Here is a 21,780-nt window from a genome sequence, read left to right as displayed (position 1 = left end):
ACACAACCCCTTAGCCGGCGGTCATCAACCTCCGATCGACTTCTCCACAAGAGAGATGAATAGTTCCGGAAGTCGCACTCCGAAAAATGCAACTTTCCAATGGACTTCTACCCTTTCATTCCCCCAAAGCCCTTGAAGCCCCTTGGAGATGCAATTGCATCTCTCCAAAATCCCCAAAATTGAACCAAATGCAATTGCATTTGACAAAACCCCTTTAGAGCCTCAAAGAGTATTCCAAATGCTAAACCAAACAGGGCCTCAATGTTATTGGCAAAAGGTTCAACTTTTTGGCGAGCCAAATATGAATTACCTGGGCAACGATACTAGATATGGTTTGGTGGCAACTTGCTAGCCACTCGAGGCCTTCACTAGTATAAGTTTTTATAATAAAAATATAAATTTTTATTTATAAAGTGTGATTTTCTAAATATCATTCAAATCAAAGTTATTCCTAATGCACTACTAAAATACGATTTATCAAAAAACATTTGTATTAAAAAAAATCTTCCAATCTATTTTCTTTTTGCATTCTCCAAAAGATTCAAATACTGAAAAAAAAAAAAGAGGAAAATATTTTATGATAACCAAAGGGAGCCTAAAGTGGAACTGGCCATCATCGATCGATATGACTCTTAACAAGAATTGGCTAAGCTTGCTAAATTTCAACCAGGAAATTAAAAAAAAAAATGATCTTGCAGATTAGTTTCATCTAAACATGATCTTGCCGACTTCCACTCAAAGAGGTGAGTGGAAGTCGGTGAGGAAACAAGGAATTTCAAGCGAGGCAGGAATTGGAATCTCACACGTTAACAAGCATCGATTGAGACCGACAGCATTGGGTCCATTTAGAGGAATTGTCCAATCAGAATCTGGAGGCAGCACTTCGTTCGATGCGGAGGAGATAATCGTCATTTAATCTCATGAGGCCGTGAGAGAAGCCATTTCGGCTGTGGAAATAGGATTACCTTCGTTCGAGCTTTAGCCGGCCAGTCTTCCGACACGGAAGTATTAAAACTTTTATAAAATAGCCCGGTCCAGAAATTTGTTCACGGGTGAAATCGACCGTGTATCGCGACCACGCTCGGTGGGATTCAATCCACGCCGTCGATCCGCGTTCTTAGGCTCGCCGTCCCTGAAATCACCGTCGGTCGCACCGCCCCGATTTGTATCTTTTATCGTTGATTTTGGATTTTATTTTTTCTTTTCCTCGGCACCTTCGTCGTCGTCGTCGTCGTTCGTTCGTCTTCCTCTTCTTCTTCTTCGGATGTGCAGCAGAGCGAGCGTCATCCTCCCTTCCGCCATTTGACGCGGCTCTGAAGCCCTCGAATTCCGCTGGTATACAACGTTGTCACTCGCGATTGCCATTGGATAATACGAGGAATCGCTTCCCCCATGGCCGCCGACCACCAGGCCGATGATTTGGACGAACTCCTCGACAGTGAGTTTCGTCATCTCTCGCTCTCTCTCTCTCTCTCTCTTTTCCTCCCTTTCTCAGAAAGATAGACGGCGGGGATGTTTACCGAATGGTTTATTGAGTTCGTGCGATGGCTTTTTCAGGTGCTTTGGACGATTTCCAGAGTCTCAACCTTTCTTCTTCCAGGTGGTTGTTCTAGTTCGGTCTTGTCTCTTTCATTCAAATCGTCGAATAGTCGGTGGGCACAATTTTTTGTCGGCGCTCCTGACCGTACCGATTTTTGCCCCCCCCTCCTTTTTTTTTTATGTAGAAGTGGAGATGGTGCTGCGACGAAGCAAGAGGTGGCTCCTTTGCCATCTGGGGTGCAAGGATTGGGGATGGGATTGCCTGATTTGAGAAGTAAGAAGCAAAAGGGAAAGCAAATGGCATCCAAGGACACGACCCATGTTGCTGAAGCTCTAGATAAGCTCAGAGAACAAACCAGGGAAACTGTCAGAGGATTAGAATCTGTCCCTGGTGCGGATGATTTGGGTGGTAATGCTATGTTGGACGAATGGGTCAAGCAGTTCGAGGAGCTTGCTGGCACTCAGGTATAAATCAATTGAGTATGATCCTTGGCGTGCAGGCTGGGAATTGTGGTTCTGCGATATAATGCTTGCCCATTCACCTCATTTTTTTAAGCAGTGGAGCGACAATTTAGTTTGTTGATAGCTCTTTTCTTTTGATGTCTTCTTAGGATATGGAATCTATGATGGAAAACATGATGCAGCATCTGCTGTCAAAGGAGATCCTTCATGAACCAATGAAGGAAATTGGAGAGAAATATCCAAAGTGGTTGGAAGACCACAAAGCGACGTTGAGCAAAGAAGACTATGATCGCTTTTCCCATCAATATCAACTTATAAAAGATCTTAATGAAGTCTATGAGAAGGATCCAAATAATATCACTAAGATTGTTGAGCTAATGCAAAAAATGCAGGAGTGTGGTCAACCACCGAATGATATTGTTCGGGAGCTGGCTCCTGATTTTGACTTAGCAAGTCTTGGCCAGTTGTAAGTTTTCTCAACTATATTGTTTTCGATGTAGGCCAGCTCTTATTGTTGAATTTTTCTTTCCTGGTTTGAAATCTGTGAGCAGTGATTTGTGTCAGATATGTCTTAGGGAACTGACAATTTTTATGATGTCTGGCCTTTTCTTTTACTTGAAAATTTCTCTCCCTTAGTTAGTTGGATTATGCATTGCAAGGGGAAAGTTGATGCTTCATGGGCAAATTTACCTTTTTAAATCGCCCTACGTATGCTCTCAAGTCCACAATTTAATAGTACATTGGGGTAACTCCTCTTGGATTTACTGTGATAGTAGAAAAACTCGGCTTCATATTTGTGAAGTAGGGGCATATATTCACTCACCTCATATTGGGATTGTCCATCCATAGAAAGTTTCCTAAGGCTAAGTGTCTATTAATGCCCCTGTGAGAGTTCTTTATGTTGGTTCCTGCTGTTAATGAACAATGCAAAATTTCAAGTATTGTGCAGCATATGTGCTTCCTCTTAAGGTTGTTGTCTCTTTCTGGTTTCTCCTCCTTATGTTTGTACCAATCAAAATCAAAGTTGTGTATTAAAGGCATACTTCATGACTGCATTGAAGAGTGAAAAAGGAACTAGCTGAGGGAGAATAGAGTACCCATTCGTGGAGACGATGTAATGAGCTTCAGGATTTTTGGAAATACAAACTCTCCAATCAATTTTGAGCTTCTAGTCATTGCTCAGGAGTTCTGAGCCGAAGGATTGATTGAAATAAACTCCAACTTAACCTTGCCTGACGAAGACTCTATTGGTGCTCAGCTTGGGAGAAGAATTGGGTGAAACATTTGGCAAAAAGACTGCTGCTTCACTCTGGCCTATTGCTGGAATGAAGGTATCATAGAGTGGGATGGCATCTTCATCATGAGGGGGCTTAGTACACATGACACTACTAAGCCATTGGGTGGCTATTTAACTGAAGAAGGGAAACTGCTTAATCGATATCTAGGCTTGGCTTTCATTGTTTTGGGAGAAAGAACTGTTTTTGGGCATGTCTACTGGGTTTTGACATCATAATTAGCTCCTTTACTTGCTCAAAACCATTGTGCCGAGTTCCCTCAGTCATTTATCTCTTACTCTGGAAAATGTAACCCTATCCTTGTTCAGTTTTTGGGTGCTTAATTGCTTGAATATGATTATGTATGGGATGACAAAAGGAACGTGCTGAGACTCGAGAACACTTAGTTGTCCATTCATCCATTCTTCATCTTTTTCCATTTAGGTTCCTTATAGTCCCCTCTATTTTCCAGATTTTCTTAGCCCATTAAATTCCCAGTCGCTTTGAGAACATGAGCAGCCTGGTTTGCTGGGGCACAGTTTTGATGACATTTGGATGTCATTCGGGCGTTACCCATCAGGGATAACTTTTTCCTTGCGGATGTCTGTTCATGAGGCCTTGTTGAAAGGCTAGTGTTGAATTTAAAGTTGAGCTCAGAGTTACGTTTATGGCCAAAAGAAGGGTCTAGAATCTAGATACCTGCTCCCCGGGGACAATGGAAATGCATCTAAAGGGAGAATTTGCTTTTCCGTCTTGTGTTCTCCTTTGTGTGTCTTAGCTTTATATGGACCATTTACCATATTCATTTTTGGTGAATGTGCTTTAATGCTTCATCCTTTTAACATGCTTTGCAAACAAGTAGCAGATTAAGCTCATTCGTTCAATGGACTTACGAAAGTTTAACTTGTGCAGATCACCTGAGATGTTGGAGGCTCAGCCAAATTGTTGCATAATGTGATGTCCCTGTGATGTTTACTTCGTGGTCCAACGGGTAACAGAGGAGAAGAAAGCTAGCCTGCCATATGATTGGTGTTTTTTCAGTATTCTGTGTCAAATGCAATTCATCTCTCATATCCTAATCTAAAAAATTCTGGGAAACAGTGTAATTTGAGAGTGTCTTTAGTTAGGTCGTTTAGGATCTGGCTTGTATTCTTCTTGATAAAGTTATTGAAGGATATCATTTGATTCAAGGGCTGGTTTTGTAAGATTTCTGGGTGAGCGATTTGCTCTTTCAGTTGTTATATTTACTGTCTCAAAATGAGAAAATCATGATGCAGATAATGCTGGCCTCAGTACTTAATTGACATTATGCTTTTCGTTTCGGTACCGTTTTCATTTGTACATGAGAAAGAAGAGATGTGCCGCCTCACGAAAATGCGAAACTTTATTCACTCGGCTGTATTGCAATAAGCATATTGTGGGCTATTACATGATAACCGTACTTTATTTCATATTATGGTCACATTGTTTATCAGACATCACTTCCTCTTCCCTCCCCATTAAGAGGGGTCGTTCTAGTTGTGGTGCGTTGTTCACACTTTTCACAACAGATCTCCAATCAGCAAGCACGTGAACTTCTCCTACACTAGCAAAGACTTATGTTGGATGAGGAACGACGGCCGCCGGCCGCTATTCTTTGGTTCCATATTTACCGGATCATTAGGTAATGATGGAACATAGGCCTAAGGTAATTAATTTTCCTGGCCTACGGACACTTCCTTTTCGGGCCAAAGGAAAGGGCCTACCTACAAGACAACTGGTGTTACCATTTAATCGGACCCAGATCTCTCAAATCTCCTTCCAGCTTCCAAGAAAATGATGGCCAGCGAGAGTGAGAGAGAGAGAGAGAGAGATGCACGTGGGCGGGTCGCATTTCCTGCAATATTTATGATTTCGTTCGCTTCGGGAAGAGGAAGTGAGAGACAGAGAGAGACAGATTGTGTCAATTCCCGCGCAATGGAAGGTTGGCATTTGCTTCACAGATCAGAAGGCGAACTAACGTACGCTTTCTCGGAATAAGCTAAATTATTGAACGAGCTCGCTTTGTAAGATTCCTGGTCAAACAACCCACATGCACGAGCTCAACTGTGACGCATGAACGGGAAAAACAACGTTAAACAAAGAAGGAAAAAAAAGGCTCCTTCTTTTCCCCCTGTTTCCCGGATCTATAGGTGTCACTCTTTTCACTTCACTTCTGTTCCTGGGTCTTATGCTTTCTCTGAAAGAGTTCTCAACTTTCCCGAGAAAATAATGAAGTGAAAGTTTGCTCTGAGTTTGCACAACAATCTGATGTGAAAGATGGACACTGTGCAGCAAGGCAGGTCTCTGGCCGAGACCCCAACTTATCTGGTTGCTTCAGTTGTTACCGTCTTAGTCTTTGTGTGCCTATTCGTGGAAAGGTCCATTTACAGATTTGGAAGGGTAAGCTGTTACGCCCCCTTCTCTCTCTCTCTCTCTCTGATCCTCCACTTCTTCTTGCCTAGAGTGATTTGTTTTGGTCGCGGATAGTCCTTTTAGATGCTCTTTAAAAAGTTGACTGTTATCTGGGAAGTACCTCTTTGGTCTTGTGGCTTTGGTTTATGCTTCAAGGATGTTGGCGATGTTGCAATATTTGTTGTTTATTTTTTTCCCCTAAATCTCAGAGTTGGAGTTCCTCATGCCACGTTGTCTCTGGGTCCAAAATGTCCTTGGAAATTTTACTTTCCAGTGGGTGGGAATTTATGATCTTATTAGTACTAGAGAAGAAAATTTCTGTAGTCCTGACACTTGACTTCACCGGCTGAGGCAACAGTGCGATATTGAAGTGATCGTTACATATATATTGGAAAAAAACTGACTGCGGGTGTATAAATCAACTCCATGTCAGCGGGAGTGGAAGTCAACTAATGGCAAGAATGTGGAAGTAATAAGTGATTGTTCATTTTGTTGCCAAAATTGGAGCAACAAGTACTTTTTCTAGTTAAATTTTTCTTTTCACATTTTGTTCTTTGGCTTCAGACGTTTAATCAATGAATGAAAAAAATTTTCTTCCTTTTCAGTGTAAAAGTACTAACACGTGATTTCTGCAGTGGCTGAAGAAGACTAGGAGAAAGGCTCTCTTTGTTTCCTTGGTGAAGATTAAGGAAGGTGTGTATTTTGAAGATTCAAATTCGAATTTGTGTGTCTACGGCCAACGAGGGGCGGGTTGCCCTGGGGGAAGTATAAGTTGACTCCTACTTGATTTGTTTGCTCGATAGAGTTGATGCTGCTTGGACTCATCTCTCTACTGCTGGCACAATGGGCAAATTGGATCTCTCAGATTTGCGTTAACTCATCTCTCTTCAGCAGCAAATTCTATCTATGCTCCGAACAGGACTTTGAAACCGCAGGGAATGTTGTGTCTGAAAGTTCCTTCTCTTTTCTGAATGAGACTGATATTCCTCCGAAAGGAATTAAAGCTCTGTCTCATCAATGTGGAGAGGTAGTCTGTCGCACTCAGTCATAGGTATCAATCTTTAAACTATTCACATAGATATCTAACAGACTGCTCATTGCATAATTCAGGGCCGAGAACCTTTTGTTTCATATGAAGGTCTCGAGCAGCTTCACCGTTTTCTCTTCGTCCTTGGTATTACCCATGTTCTCTATAGCTGCCTGGCAGTTGGCCTTGCCATGAGCAAGGTCAGGCTCATCTCCTCCATCTGATAGAATTATTACTAGTATATCATATTGGCATTGCTATATGGACCGTGATTTCTTTGATGAACTGTATTTGATCCCTAATTGCACCCTCTGCAGATTTACAGCTGGAGGAAATGGGAAAACCAGGCTACTTCAACTACTGAAGGGAATGTCCAAGGTAAGTCATTTAAACTGATTGAAATCAAGAAAAATCATTTTCCTTAATAGTAATTGCTAATCATGCAAATATCTATTTGTTAAAATATTTGCTACTTTCTGTTTGTTATCTTCTTTGCCTTGTGTTCTTATTATGCAAAGAGAGTGGTCCTTTCAGTTAAATAGAGGTTCTGCGACATGATTACCAAAAGAGTAGGTATTTTTAGGTTTGAGTAACAGGATGCTGATGGATTTTGTGTCTTCCTTCAAGGTAAACAAGCAGCGTGGAGATTCTAGCAGTTAAATTTTTGTATAAGATTAGATACTGGACAATGGTATAGAAACTAGAGTAATTGGCAGAAATTCTGGTGTTATTTGGAATAAGTGGATAGATTACTTCCTTTCTAGAGTGAGCTTCAGCTGACCAGAAAAAAAACTTTTAAAGTTAATTGGGTTTCTTTTTGCAATCAGTACATTGCTATTGCTCTCTTTAGAACTGCAGCTGTACGCTCTTCCACCTAAAAACGAGTCAAAAGCCCCCAAAAGAGCCTTGTTTCATAGACATTTTTGTTGGTGATTGAGCTCGTCAATAAGTCAAAAGTTGACCTCCATAACCAGTTGCCGACTGTTTCTATAAAAGAGAATGATTTACTGTGTCTTACTTGTGCAATAAAGTTTCTCCTTTTTTCAACCCATCATCGTGTTTCTTTTATTCATGAAAAAAGATGTACTAGATGGACTTGGTTATTGATACTGATCTTGTCCGTTTACAAGTTACTGCTTGTAATTATTCTAAGCTCGAGTTTTAATATTTTTACAGCAAGGAAAGCCAAGATTATGAGGCGGCAGTCTACATTTGTTTTTCACCACACGTCTCATCCATGGAGCCGGAATAGGGTCCTTATTTGGATAGTAATTACTATAACTCTTCTTTCTGGACTTTTTTCTATACCGCAAGGCATTTTTGTTTATGCCGATATGTTTTTTGATCTAGTTGCGTTCTTAGTCAACCATCTTGTTTGACTGCCGAAGCAAGTAGACAATCTCTTAGTTTGTCCCTTACATTGTCTCTTATGCCTTTGGGCGCAATCAGTGAGGAGGAAGGACTCATTAGTTATTGCAAGGGATTTTTTATCTTTGCCACGGGACATTAAGCCTCATTTATGTGCTTCGAATTGAATTGCAATATTCAGTATTTTGTTCTCTTCCGATGAGACATTTTTCATTACTTTATGATACACGCTTATTCGACTGATGAACCTTTGTGAAGTTGATCTCGTGCTGTATATACATACGTTAATGACACCATATGATATCTGTGCAGCTTTGCTTCCTTCATCAATTTAGGAGTTCCATCCGAAGATCAGATTACCTGGCTTTACGTTTGGGTTTCATCACTGTAGGTATCTAACTTCAGTCCGTTCCTTGTTACACATGTTCTCTCTCTCTCTCTCTCTCTCTCTCTCTCTCTCTCTATCCCTATGTGAGACCAAGAGAGGGACATGCTTTCTATTCTTATCGCTTCTACTTAAACACAGCCTCCAAACTAGAAATAATATTCATCCTGGCAGTAACATTGCAGAACCTAGAAGCAGAAGACCAAGCCTATACATACTTTAAATAAACATAAGGAAACTTATTTCAATAATGTTCATATACCTAAAAACGTATTAAATGCACTTTTTTAGGCCATCTCTAGTTAAAATCAATCGGAAGTGGCACATGCTTGGTTATGATGCATGATTATAAGCTGAAACAATATAATTGCGTTAGTGAGTTACTTGATCACTCATTCGGTCATGTAATGGTCAACTGGTGAGTTCAAGAGTAATATGTTAGTCATTAACTTATGAGACTGTCATAAGTGAAATATCTTAGTTCTCTTCAGGTGATGAAAAGTTCACTGGCTAGGTTATCACAGAAATATCATTACCTTCAAGGGTTCTCCATGAAATGTGCACTGATAATATCTCACAGACATACTAGAAGAAATATATATATACAGGCAAGAGACAATAAAACTACCGCATTCTTTATAAGTTTTTCATGGACTTCCACGACTTAGCTTTATCTTGAATTCCTCGGTGCTTGGTGAAAAGAAGAGAACATTTAGCTTCTTTGGCCAATGAAATAAAATTGAGTCAGAAAGAAGGATTTTTGCATCGTATTGAATACTGAGTTCTAAGAAGTAGAAATTTCTAGAATGTGACTTAAGCTTAAGGAGCCACAATCTTAGGATTGGCTGATTGACATTTTGTAACAGCACAGACAGCAAGTGAATCTACCTCAGAATAATACAAGGAACAAGTCTACCAAACTTAATAATTTCTTCTTGGTTAGCAAAATGTTGCTGACACGAGATCATCTGCACTGACTGTTACATTACGTCAATTATTTCTTCTTCCTAGTTTATTGAGATTGATTTTTAAGGTGAAATCTTCTCTTAATTTACATTGCTCTAATGGTATCCAGAAACACAATTTGCCCCACTCTTACAATTTTCACAAGTATATGGTACGAAGCATGGAAGATGAGTTTCAAGGTATTTTGGGAATCAGGTTAGCATTAAGCATTTACCTGTCTTCTGATTCTTTGGTTATCAGATATCTTTTCACTGCACAATGTCCTTTTATGCTGAAATCGACAAGCTATGAGCAATCAGACCTAGTCGCCATAGGACAGATATTGCGCAGTTCAACTAGAACCTTGAAAAGGGGTTCTCCATTGACTTCTTTGCTGCACTAAACAAAAAGTTAATTTATTGAATTATCTAGTCCACAACAATTGACAATGTTTCCGCAGATTAATAAGTGATAACTACATGCCTCTGTAAACCACAGAAAGATTTCCTCTCGGGCGGAGTCCACTGGAACTAGAGCAATGGACATAGTACAAGAGTGAGGAACCCTCATATGGATGCGTTAATTGTGTTCCTACTTGCAAAATTGGTTTTATTTGGATGTGGCTGAGGATTGGTAATGGCATCATGCAAGATACTAGAGCCAATGCGTTCTAACCTCACTCCTGTCATATATGAGAATATACCCCCTAGTAATTACTGTCAACTGATTAAACCTGAAGAAAAATTAGCTCTATGACTTCTGCTGTTGTGAGCATGTCTTTAATCTAAACAGTTCTTAATTCATGTCTAAGTCATTATTCGCATCAAGTTGGCAACACCTAATTTCCTCTTTGGGCTACATGGTCTGAAAGTTATGATTGATGTCGACTGGACTATACTGGCTTGGATGTCGTGTAGTTTCTTATCTCTACTTTCTCACTTTCTTTCCTTCGATAGTTTCTGTAGAGAGAATGTGATTGTTGCATACCTTTGGGATACCAGAGCTTGAATTACCTGAGTTTCTGGGTATTCAATTGACTTCTGTTGTTTCTGAACGAGAATGAGATCTTTTTAAGTCCTTCAAGACTTCAGTTCACATAATGTCTGGAAAGACATCGTCCCCATACTACATATGGAAACTTTGCTGCTCTTAAGGGCCATAATAGACGATGCTCAGTCAAAATAAGACATAAAGCAGATTCTGTTACTTTACTTTCTAAGCTTCTTTAATGATATTCCTTTGCTTCACAGACACGACCATGTTTGATGGAGTCTCAATTTTGTCTTTTGCAGTTGGCCACTGTGGGGTTATGCTATCATTTGCATCTTTGTGAATGTCCATGGTAACTTGTCATATTCAGAATACGATTTCAAGTGCAAATAGGAAACTTGTGGTATATATATGTTAACAAAACTGAAAAATTGCAGGTCTCAATGTTTATTTCTGGCTTTCGTTCATCCCTGCCATTGTGAGTGCCTTCTTCACCGTGGTATTCTAGAAAGTGGACCAATTTGTTGGTTGTGTAACTGAAACTTGTTTCGTGCATATTAGCTTGTCATGTTGGTGGGGACAAAGCTCCAGCATGTTGTCTCTTCACTAGCCCTTGAAATTGGAGAGCCCACAGGTCCATCCAATGCAACACAAGTAAAGCCTCGGGATGATCTGTTTTGGTTCGGAAAGCCAGAGATATTGTTACAATTAATACAGTTCATCATATTTCAGGTTACACCCTCTGCCTGTATTTTGCATGCGAATGTATTGTCGTGGTCATGTTGGCTGACGGTAGTCATCTTCCTCGCTGTGCAGAATGCCTTCGAGATGGCAACATTTATCTGGGCATTGGTAAGATTGATTATTGTTCTCTAGTATTCTTGCTTTTATGCAATCGTTTATGGCTTGAACTGAATGCGTGGCCAAAAAATGCAAATGTTCTTGGGGGTCCATGGAATGGTTTTCAGTTATATATGCCCTGGAACTTTTTTCTTTGGACTGTGAATGATAATGCAATGAATAACTTATTTCCCGTTAATTGTATGTTGCTGTCTCTCTCTCTCTCTCTCTCTCTCTCTCTCTCTCCCTCTCCTCCCTCCCCTCCCTCCCTACCTACCTGTGCCTGTCAATTATTGAATGGTGACAGCTTACAGAGTCTTCTATCTTTCTCGTTTAGTGGGGATTTAAACAAAGGTCATGCTTCATGAAGAACCATTTATTAGTAATCATTCGCCTTGCTTCTGGGTAAGTCTCTATGTTTGAGTTGCAAATCTCTTCTATTTCATCATTCCTAATTTTCACTACTTTATTATTCTTATGGGTTATCTGTCAACTAATTTCTTCTCTGTTCCCCAATCAATTTTCAACGCAGGGTCATCGTTCAGTTCTGGTGCAGTAATAGCACAGTTCCCCTGAATGTAATTGTCACACAGGTCAGTGTTTGCCTTCTACTGTAGAAATATAGTCCTCAACGCACAAACTTATTTGTTAATACCTTTTAGAGAAGAAGGTGGATCTCATTCGGTCAACATATCTTGTATAATCCTCAAGTTAGCCTGCTTAATTGGGTATGTCATTACAGGAACCTTAGAAGTCCGAAGGTGCTTCTTTTGGTTTTTCTTCATGAACTGTTTGTCGAATGAATCCAATCAATTCGGAGCAAATGTAACAATTGTTTGTATTCTGTAGAAGCCTTATTAAATTTGGTGACAAACCTAATGCTTTTATGTTGATTTGGCGTCACTAGCGGCAAGCAATAGGCATGACCATTTGATAATGGAACTCTGCCTTCATATTTGTCTGCTCTGCGGCTACTGTAGTAGTAATTCGTAGTCTTGAATTATTAAGACTGGAACTAAGTATTCCCTTCACATGACCTTTCCGAGTTCTAACATCAATTTGAAAAGCTAAAGAGGAAAAAGTTCGACTTGAGTGCACATTTTCTGACCGAGTTCATAACATTTTACTTACTATTCCTAATTAGCAACCATCGGCCCCCAGGATACTCTTCAGAAATGCGCGCGCAGGTGTTTCTTTTATCTAGGAGTGACTTTCGTGGACTTACTACTTGAACTTGAGGAACGATCTTGTTTGATAGGCATTGAGTAGATGCTAAGTGAAAAGTTAGATGCTCAACAAGGTTAGCTTGGCTCCTGGAGATAATTGTCTACTTTTGGTAATTTGTATCTTGTTAGTACTAAATTTTTAAGTACTCCTAAATTTAAGACTCAGCACAAGTTTTTGCGACTGCCTCTAATATCATAACATGTCATTGCCTCTTGATTTCGTGTGTATGTAGATGGGATCTCGGTGCAAAAAAGCCCTGGTTGCGGAGAGCGTGAGGGAGTCCCTCCATAGCTGGTGCAAGAGAGTGAAGGCAAAATCGAAGCGTGATTCTGTACGTTCGTACACCGTGAGGTCTACTTGTTCGCTCGAATCAACAATAGATGAGAGGGATGAAATTACAGTGGCATCAGGTACATTATCTCGGAGCTCTTCGCTAGCCTCCCTCAATAATCAAGACACGGTCACATCAATAGACCAGATAGAGACCGTCCTCGATATTCCTGATCGTCCGCAAAAGGAGTTTTTGTCTCGGATGGAGGAGTACTTGTCCGAGTCCTTGCGTATGAGCACGCCACACTCGCATCATGGCGAAGAAGACGATGCGGAAGAAGTTGGGCAGGAAGGTCAAAATGAGACTCTGGAAGAGTTGTTTCGGAAGACCTGAACCACGTGATTCAGACCGATCGGCTTAGTTACAGGATGACGGAATGACATTATACTCATCTACATTCACGATATTGTAGAAAAACCGAGCTCTGTTTATCTTGTATTACCCAAAATCCTGGAGGATATCTTCCTCTCAATTAAGCCGGTTAAGGTACAAAATGGCTTCCGGAGTGTGATGGGATAGGAGATACAAAAGCAGCGAAGGAATCTTCATATCGCTCAGCCCCGTACGAGAGTTTACTTTGGCTAGAGCATATGAATATGAATACCCAAATTTCTAATTTGTCAGAGTTTGCAGAGTCCTGTTCTCCAACATGGCTTTAGCAAGATGATACCGATGCTTTTCAAGCCACACGCATCCTTTTATTGTCATAAGCAAGCTTTAAATGCATTTGTGTAAATTTAGAGCGCCCCCCCGGACACTGACTGACATCGGCATACTATAATGCTAAACATACGTACTTATGTGGGATGTCTGCACGATAAATGCAATAGAAAGGAATAGAGCATGAGTTTTATTTCCTCATACAGAAATAGGAAAAAGAAAAGCCATTACATTAGACTCAGAATAACATCAAATCATCCCTCGTACAGTAAAAAAGGAAGAGACTAAAGGAACTAACAAACATGTAGTGAAGGGGGGAGAGAGTGGAGAAAGTTGCGTAGAGTGAGACTGATTTATGCAAAAGCAAATATAGGAGAGCTTCAAGCAGTGAGCTCCTCTTCCTTGTGGGTCTCAATGGTGACCTCAGACTTAGGGTAGGCGACACAAGTGAGGACCCAACCTTCCTCAATCTGATCATCATCCAGGAAGCTGCCGTCGCTCTGGTCGACGCTCCCCGCCACGACCTTGCCCGCGCAGGAGGAGCAAGAGCCGGCACGGCAGGAGTAGGGCAAGTCGATGCCTTGCTCCTCGGCGTAGTCCAAGATGTAAACATCGTCGGGGACGTCGAGTTCGACTTTGCCTTCAGGGGTGAGCAGGGTGACCTTGTAAGCGGCCATGGCAGTCACTCTGCCACGGCCAGAGTTGACACCAAACAGGGCCTGACCCACATTGGGGAATGCCCTGAGTCTGTTCACAGGCTGCATCCTCACAAAGGGGGAGCTCACCACGGTTCCTGACAGTGCAGCTCCTGCTAGTGCCATCTTGCTCCTCTCCTCTCCTCTCTTAGTTTGGTGCGAAAAAAACTGAGAAGACCGTCAAGACTTTGAGAACCTTAATATTGGATGCGGGAAGGAGAAGAGGATAGGGGGTGTCTCTGGCTAATGACTTGCCACGTGGCGCGTCCTGGTGAATTGATCTATCTCTTATCATCAAGACCTGATAAAATTGGGTGACTCTTAGGAAGGTGACTGTGGATGCCACATTCCCCCCTCGAGATAGTCCTTGGCCCCCCTCTTTTCTTTTTCTTGTTCTTTTTTTATAGTACGTGTGACAAAAGAAACCCCCATTTTCTGGTCCATTTTCCTGCCAATTGATTTTCATGGTCTCCAGTTAAATAATAAGCGCCAGGAGAAGGAGAGCGGCTCATAAGAAAAAGAGAGAAGAAAGGAGATTCTCGTTTAGTTTGGTGAGTGGTAGAGATTTCTTTAGATGGTCAAAACCACGAGAGCGCTCCAGCGTGTGATTAGCAAGTAAATGCACTGTGCACCACACACATGTAGAGGTCCAGGAAACTCCCAATTCCAATTAAAAGCCGATATTCGCGAAACTTCTACCAGCAACTACTACATGCCTAGAAGGACCAAGCTGACAATCAGCAAAACCAAATGTTTACACCTGCACAGCATCAGGAGTCGCATGGAGCCGCAACCAGAAAGCGAAAATGGAAAACAAGGCCACGGCAACCATAGCAAACACCCAAAGAAACTCACCAGCTGGAGGGCGATTACGCATTCCAAGGCCAAAACTGGCATATTCCATGTAAACAATAGCGGAAGCACATGTTTTATCAGGACCACAAAATTCATTTTCATCAACTCCTTTCCTGCCGAAGTCCATATTCCAGACAGCAAAAATAGCATTACAACGTTAGCAGACTCAAGAAATTAAATATCCACTGGGGCACCTATTTGTAAAAAGTTTCCGATAGAGAGAACAATCCCTGCACCCTATTCATCTTACAGCTAGAATATAAAGGAAAAAAAAATTCTTAGGACTCCCCAGGCTCAGCAGAAGAAAGTGTACATCCCCATCCTTGAATTCCGAGATAACCATCTGGTGACATTCTAAATAGTTCGCAAGGAGATAGGCTGGCTTCCTCTCAATTTTTATTGTCATCTCCATAACCAAAAGGTACTGGGAAAAACCTTCGCCCACTTCCCATGATGAAGCTCTAATCACATTTGATGTTTCTGTAGATCCTCCTTACAAACAAATTTGAGCCCAGATAACCAACAGCACCTGTGTACAATCATCACACATAGATGGTCAATACCCCAAGAGAAAAAGAAGACTGCAAGTCGTTTAATTAATGGGCAGCCTACAAAGATGGAGCTAACAGAGACTCCAAACACATTGGTGGCAAACTAGAAAAAGTTATGGCACTCTCGTAAGGTACTGAACTACCTACTAAGTTACAAACCATCGTCTATCACAGAGAAAATCCGACACAAAAAAAAAATTTGGACATGTATTACAAAGCAGACCATGCAGATATATGTTTAAAGCAACTGATTTACTAACTTTTTCCTAATGGACTAAAAGATCTAGGGATTTAGTGTCATCCTAGACAAAGCTGCATCCAGATATCTAACTGAATGTGCACAAATCACCATATACCAAAATATGCAATCATGTAAAAGAAAGACTTTACAGTAAGCTGACTACTAAGTCTTTTATCTACAACTCACATTGCAAATGAAAGGCATTAGACCCTCATTTTTGGGTGGGGGTGGCATAAATAGAGCAATGAACATTTTTTTTATTTTGGTGCAATCACTGACGACATCATCATACTCACCACAAAGTATTCCCAGTCCAAGACAGAACATCAAGGTGTATCCAAAATAGAAACTGGTCTGGAAGAACCCTGACATCTTAGTCTTCACATGGTAGTAATAGATTGAGTACAAGTATACATAGACAGCTGTTGAGGCAGCAGAGAAAAACGAGGTCCACTGCCAATGATAATTCTCCGCATTTAAGAGGAAGTATGTTCCCACGATTGTTACACAAACAGTAACAATGATGAGAATTAGGAAAACAAGCAGCATAAATCCATAAACATAGTACACCTGTAAACCACAACAGAGCCAAATCAGATGAGGGGAACTGGAAATCAAGATCCATTGGTTTGTTCTAGAAATAAAGATCTTCCAGTAAGGGGAACTGGAAATCACCTTGTAATTCCAGAAAGAAGTGAAGACAAAGTACATCTCAATAAATATGCTGCCAAAGGGTAACAATCCTCCCATCAACGACACCACAGAGGGTGTCAAGTACCATTTCTTCTCGGGAATGGGACGAGGAATAGTCTTCACACGACATGGGTTGTTGGGAGCCCCACTCCAGTTTCTGCCTACAACTGTTCCAAGGAGAGCCAGGGGGAATGAGATGAATGCCCAGATCACAAAAACCACTACCATGGTACCAAAAGGAATTGCTGCCAAAGACCCATAAAATATAGCAATGGTATTGAGGATGAAGCCAATTCCAAAGCACATAAATGGGAATAAAGATGCCGTGAGGATCATCGACTTGATCCAACTTTTACCTACACAAGATACAATATTTCATAGTCAGCAAAACACACCTTAGAAAGCAACTTTTATTAATAAGAAAGATCAAAGGCAAATGAAAATGATGATGACACGTCGAGAGCACTGACCGCCATGACGTGAGTACATTCCACCACTAACATAGCCAGAAATAAATGAGGTGAAGGCATAACATAGGATAAAAGTTGTAACAATTGCTCCTCTCCTGAACAACAGTAATTCATGTCATGACCAAAAAATACATATATTCAATTTCCACATATCAAGAACAGTTAAGCTGCATTAAATTATTTCAGCTAGCAGATTAATAAAAGTCTATTAAACAAAATCACCCACAAATAATCATAAAATATGAGACATACCCAACATATAACATTCCAACAATTGCCAACAATATGACAAGGAGCACAAGTAGAGAAAGCTGACCACCAGTGCCAACCAAAGCTGACAGCAGTACTAAATTACGTGGAGGCCGAAAAACATCGCCATGGACAAGTTTCCAGCCAGACTCTTCACTCACGTCCCTTTCCTGGGTAGGGCATTAAAGAGTCATCATAATTTAGTCAGCAACACCGCTTGATCAAAAAGAAGAGACCAATCATCAGAGCACAGGAGAGGACAGCAAAAGATCAAAAGAGATTCACCAGAGTCTCCAGATCATCATCTTCCCTTGCATATTTCGCATAGTCGTTTCTAAGAGTCCGCATCAAAATCATTGACACCAAGCCAGTTAGGAATATCACCATCATGAATGAATTGAAGATAGAAAACCAATGGATCTGCCACAGAGGAAAAGTGCACAGAAATCAATGAGAAAAGGCAAATTGAACAGCACGTCCTGGAACTTAAAATAATGCTACTTTCATGAAGATTGCTAAATAATCCATAAGGTTATTGATTATTGATAAACAAATGACAGGAGCAAAAGAGTGTATAGAACATAAATACACCATAAGCAAATGGAGACGAAAATCTTCTTGTGTTTATGTAAGTACATAACTAAAAGATAGTAAACCGCTCTACCAACCTGATGCTCAAAGAATGGGTAATCCAAATAAATATCAAAACGACGTGCAAAAGAAACAGTAGTTTCTTCCCATTTGACAGAGTAAGTCATATCGTACGTCTTTCCAACTTCCAACGGTTTTGGATTCTCTGGCGTCAGACCAGCATGAATAATCTACCCAAAAGAATAGTGGTAAGTAAGCATCAGAATCCTTAACTCTTGTAAATAACAGATGAACTGATAGTCACACCTGATTTTTGTTGTATTTGATGCTGATGCTTTTGTGAGTGTATAGCACGTGTTTGGTATCACTGTTCTTATCAGCGTGCAGTTCACCAACAAAACCTAAAACAGGAAAGAAAAGTGTGAGACTTAAAGCCTGTTCAAAGTTTTAAAATTCAATCTAACAATAATTATTAATTACATACCCCATAAAGGCAGATCATCTGGACTTGCATTCAGCAGGCGATATCCCAAAGCATGAACCAGAAAGACACCAAGTTGAAATGAGTATGGGCAAATAATAAAACAGATCTTCACCCCACCAGACAAAAAATATATTAATCAATATTAAGGAGAGGGGAAAAAAACGAAAACAATGTCACAAATTGTCCTAGTGAATTCATAGAACATACATGGGCCTATTCATACAAAAAGAAACAACGTCCATTCATGCATACAGTAATGGTCTCAACTGCCATGGCTGCTGCACTCACACTTCTAAGCACAGCGAATAATATCCAGTCACTTTGAATATGCAATCCCTGTAATAAAATCATTGGGACTTCTACAAGGAGCCTCCCCAGCCCCCTCCAACTCTCCACAAAAAAGGAGGGGGAAAGGGAGGAAGTAGAAAAAACAACTATGGGGTTCCTGTGTTACAAATTGTACGTATTAAAAGTTATGCTTTCCTTAGACTGCGTCAAAACATCATATATTAGCAAAAAGCTAGCTCCATCGAGTTCTCTCTTTAGTTATGGGTGGACAAGCAGCATAAAGTAAGGAGTAAGTTAATCTATCAGAATATGTCAACTTAAAATAAGGGTTGATGATATCTAAATATTAAGTCGAGGAAGTACATAACAGAGGTTTACATACCAATGAAGAATTCAAACCAGTAACTATTCTCAATAGCATCCTTGAATTGTTTGACTTTCGCTTCATCAAGCTCAAGTTGACAAATGACACCCTTCTCCACTTTCTCTGCAAAGGAAAACATCTCACAATAAGCTCCACATAACATTGGATTCAAAAGTTAAAAATAACATGAGGGCCCTCTGCATACTTTGAAACTTTATCTCAATCTGGCTATCGATGAGCTCATTTCCTCCAAGGACCTCACCAAGACCACCCCACTTATGTGCAGGATTGCCAGGAGCACGGCAAAATGGGAGGCTGTAATAATTGTATGTTTCCTGGGGGTTGTTGTATGGACCAACTTTATTAACCCAAAGGGTGACCGCCTCGTCTGGCTGATACTGAAAGAGAAGTGAAAAAGTGTCAGCAAGAATGTACGTCTTCTGTTCGGATAAGGAAACATAAAATATTGAGCTGTTGCTGCCAAAATAGAGCTATAGTTTACAGATACAGCAATAGATGTGCAGCCTATAAAACCATCGGCAGTCAACAAATTTCTTCCCATTCTTTTCTTGTTCCATCAAATTACTATCAGCGAGTATCTTCCCTTGTGACTATAATCAATGAGATCTTAAGACTTTCAGAAAGCTCGTCAAGAAGACGAAGTTCACCTAGAACCTGATCGTGGTCTTCAGAAGCTTTGTCTTTACAAAGATAACATAAAAGTTCCTATAGCCAGCTTAAGGCCACAGTTCTACCAATTAAAATGATCAAACTATATTAGCAGAAGCAGCTAGCACTCGACAGTCGAATCAAGATTATCCACTGCCGAGGAAAAAAAGAGGAGAAAGCAGCACTGGGCAATTGAGATCAACGCGCAAACGCTTGTGCCTTGCACTCATCATGGTGGGAACCGCACTAGGGTAATGATCCGCGAGTGAGATCCAACTACTGACACTAAAAATACTGAGCACTGACTCGCAACGTATAAAGATCTAGCCCGACCGTAAGAGAATTGGCAAGACATTCGCAATCAGATGCACGGAAGAAGATTAACGCCCCGAGCAATGCCATACATTATAACGCGAACGCCCAAAGAAAGCATCTAAGACCCTGCATGCGCACACAAGCGGGCAACCCCCACGTGCATCGCAGTTCTTCCTCCGAACAAACTAACCCATCGACACTCACGCCGACACGAACCCCGCCGCCGAGCACCCGAATCTAAAGCCGAAGAAACGCCAGATTGTACGGAGAACCCTCGAATCGAAGCGGGGAAGCACCGGAGCCGAAACCGCGCAATCCAGGGAGAGCAGATCCGAGGCAAATTAGGGACCAAAAGCGAGGCAGCGAACGAGATCTAAGGATTCGGGGAAACCGCGTCGGGGACAGTGGCCGAGTCAACCCCCCGACGTGGGTACGAGGATGATGAGTTTACCTTGTGATCTGACTCGGAGGCGAGAGCGGCGGAGGAGAGGAGGAGGAGGAGGAGAGGGAGGGATCGGAGGGCGGGAACCATGGCGGTCGCCGGCGGGAGTCGGATCTGAATCGAGGTCAGAGTCGGACCGAGGGAGGTCGTCCTTCTCGTAATCTCTCCTTCGTCTGTACCCGAGCTTCTTCTGCGGGAGGGGTAAAGTGTTAAATGGAGCGGGGGCCGGGAGTCGGGTCTTGAAAGTGGGTTTGGCTCCCTTTGGCCGAATCCGGGTGCGGGAAGAGGGAGGGCTATATGGATCCGGGTCTACCCTCCTCCGTCGTCTCTCGGGCGGTGCAGTGAAACGTAAGTAATGGATGCTCAGGATGCTGACGCGTGGGGACCCGTGCACCGTCCGCATGCATTCCTTTGCCTCGTAATGAAGAGTCAGACGGCTTGCTTTTGTTGAGACCTGATTATTGAGAGGGCTTCATTTAATATTTACGCCGCGATCCAGATCAGACTTGCTCATGATCAAAAGTGATACATTATTCTTCATAAAATCCATGGTAAGAAGCTTAGATGGGTCGGCTCTAGCCCCAAATTGGAATTGCCTTATTGGGCTCACGTGAACATAATCTAGACGTCTTCCGACGTGAGACTCGTTATCATTCAAACGATAGTTATACATGAAAAATCATATGAATAATTCAATAAGCTTTTCCTTTGAAATTAATTGCGGTATTGCATTAAATGTTTACATAATCGGTATTACCTAAATAAGGATTTGCTATATACATAGTCCATCCACGAGTTGTGTCCTAGATTTGTAAGGCCGTAAAAGAAATGTCGTGAAACTTGTCGGTAGCATTTCTAGATTGACCTCCATGACGTAAATTGATAGAGCGTTGAGTGGGCCATTTTATTCTAAGCAATCAAAGTTAAAACTTTTGGTCATTCCTCAAACCCAAAAATGCTTCCAGATTAAATTAACTTGAGAAACATCTAGATAAGGCGATTGTTCTATTTTAGAATCCATTATCAAATTAAAAGATTGCACATGACTAGATGGACATGCTTGGGTAATAAAAGCTTTTCCCTTTTTATAAATCTTGCAATGATGACATTTTAATTTAACCGTAGCACGAAATGGTTATTATGATAATATAAAATATTTAAATATTTGAAGCATCAAATCGTAGAAGAGTTTTTTTTTTTTTTTTTTTGTAATTTTCTCGAAAAATAACATGATTTTTTTAATGATTTATAAATTTTGGGAGAGGAATTTATAGCGAAAAGAAGTTGAAAATCCCGCGGACAAGATAGACGGGAAGCCGTTCTAAGTTTGTTCAAGAACTGAGGAAATCTTAAAGATTCACGGGCATTTTGGCGAAACGAGGGTCCACACGC

The 21,780-nt window shown here is 41.1% G+C and overlaps 4 protein-coding genes across 4 annotated transcripts; 2 read left to right on the top strand and 2 right to left on the bottom strand.

Moving 5' to 3' along the window:
- The first annotated feature begins 1,002 nt into the window (after window positions 1-1,002).
- Window positions 1,003-4,573, top strand: LOC104419980 (peroxisome biogenesis protein 19-2). The gene is made up of 5 exons (XM_010031828.3): window positions 1,003-1,438; window positions 1,558-1,600; window positions 1,725-2,004; window positions 2,151-2,467; window positions 4,188-4,573. Exons 1-5 carry the CDS (start codon window positions 1,393-1,395, stop codon window positions 4,231-4,233), a joined length of 732 nt encoding a protein of 243 aa, XP_010030130.2. The 5' UTR covers window positions 1,003-1,392; the 3' UTR covers window positions 4,234-4,573.
- A 645-nt stretch (window positions 4,574-5,218) lies between these two features.
- Window positions 5,219-13,315, top strand: LOC104419979 (MLO-like protein 4). Its single transcript, XM_010031826.3, has 15 exons — window positions 5,219-5,696; window positions 6,344-6,401; window positions 6,512-6,735; window positions 6,819-6,935; window positions 7,053-7,113; window positions 7,912-8,003; window positions 8,416-8,490; window positions 9,564-9,649; window positions 10,726-10,775; window positions 10,861-10,901; window positions 10,985-11,155; window positions 11,240-11,275; window positions 11,601-11,668; window positions 11,796-11,856; window positions 12,723-13,315. The coding sequence occupies exons 1-15, from the start codon at window positions 5,574-5,576 to the stop codon at window positions 13,152-13,154; spliced, it is 1,695 nt and encodes a 564-aa protein (XP_010030128.2). The 5' UTR covers window positions 5,219-5,573; the 3' UTR covers window positions 13,155-13,315.
- Window positions 13,316-13,643: 328 nt separating this feature from the next.
- On the bottom strand, window positions 13,644-14,363 carry LOC104419978 (ferredoxin). The gene has a single exon (XM_010031825.2). The coding sequence runs from the start codon at window positions 14,300-14,302 to the stop codon at window positions 13,862-13,864; it is 441 nt and encodes a 146-aa protein (XP_010030127.1). The 5' UTR covers window positions 14,303-14,363; the 3' UTR covers window positions 13,644-13,861.
- Window positions 14,364-15,045: 682 nt separating this feature from the next.
- On the bottom strand, window positions 15,046-20,599 carry LOC104419977 (transmembrane 9 superfamily member 1). The gene is made up of 12 exons (XM_010031824.3): window positions 20,398-20,599; window positions 19,168-19,360; window positions 18,981-19,085; window positions 18,311-18,328; window positions 18,133-18,227; window positions 17,904-18,056; window positions 17,521-17,655; window positions 17,239-17,405; window positions 16,987-17,081; window positions 16,499-16,872; window positions 16,120-16,393; window positions 15,046-15,560 (listed from the first exon to the last, which is right to left on the bottom strand). The coding sequence occupies exons 1-12, from the start codon at window positions 20,476-20,478 to the stop codon at window positions 15,493-15,495; spliced, it is 1,758 nt and encodes a 585-aa protein (XP_010030126.1). The 5' UTR covers window positions 20,479-20,599; the 3' UTR covers window positions 15,046-15,492.
- Between the last annotated feature and the right edge of the window lie 1,181 nt (window positions 20,600-21,780).

Source organism: Eucalyptus grandis, chromosome 9 (genome assembly GCF_016545825.1).
Source record: "Eucalyptus grandis isolate ANBG69807.140 chromosome 9, ASM1654582v1, whole genome shotgun sequence".
NCBI classification, from domain to species: domain Eukaryota; kingdom Viridiplantae; phylum Streptophyta; class Magnoliopsida; order Myrtales; family Myrtaceae; genus Eucalyptus; species Eucalyptus grandis.
Note: the sequence above shows the minus strand (reverse complement) of the source record. Positions and strands in the feature narration are given on the sequence as shown.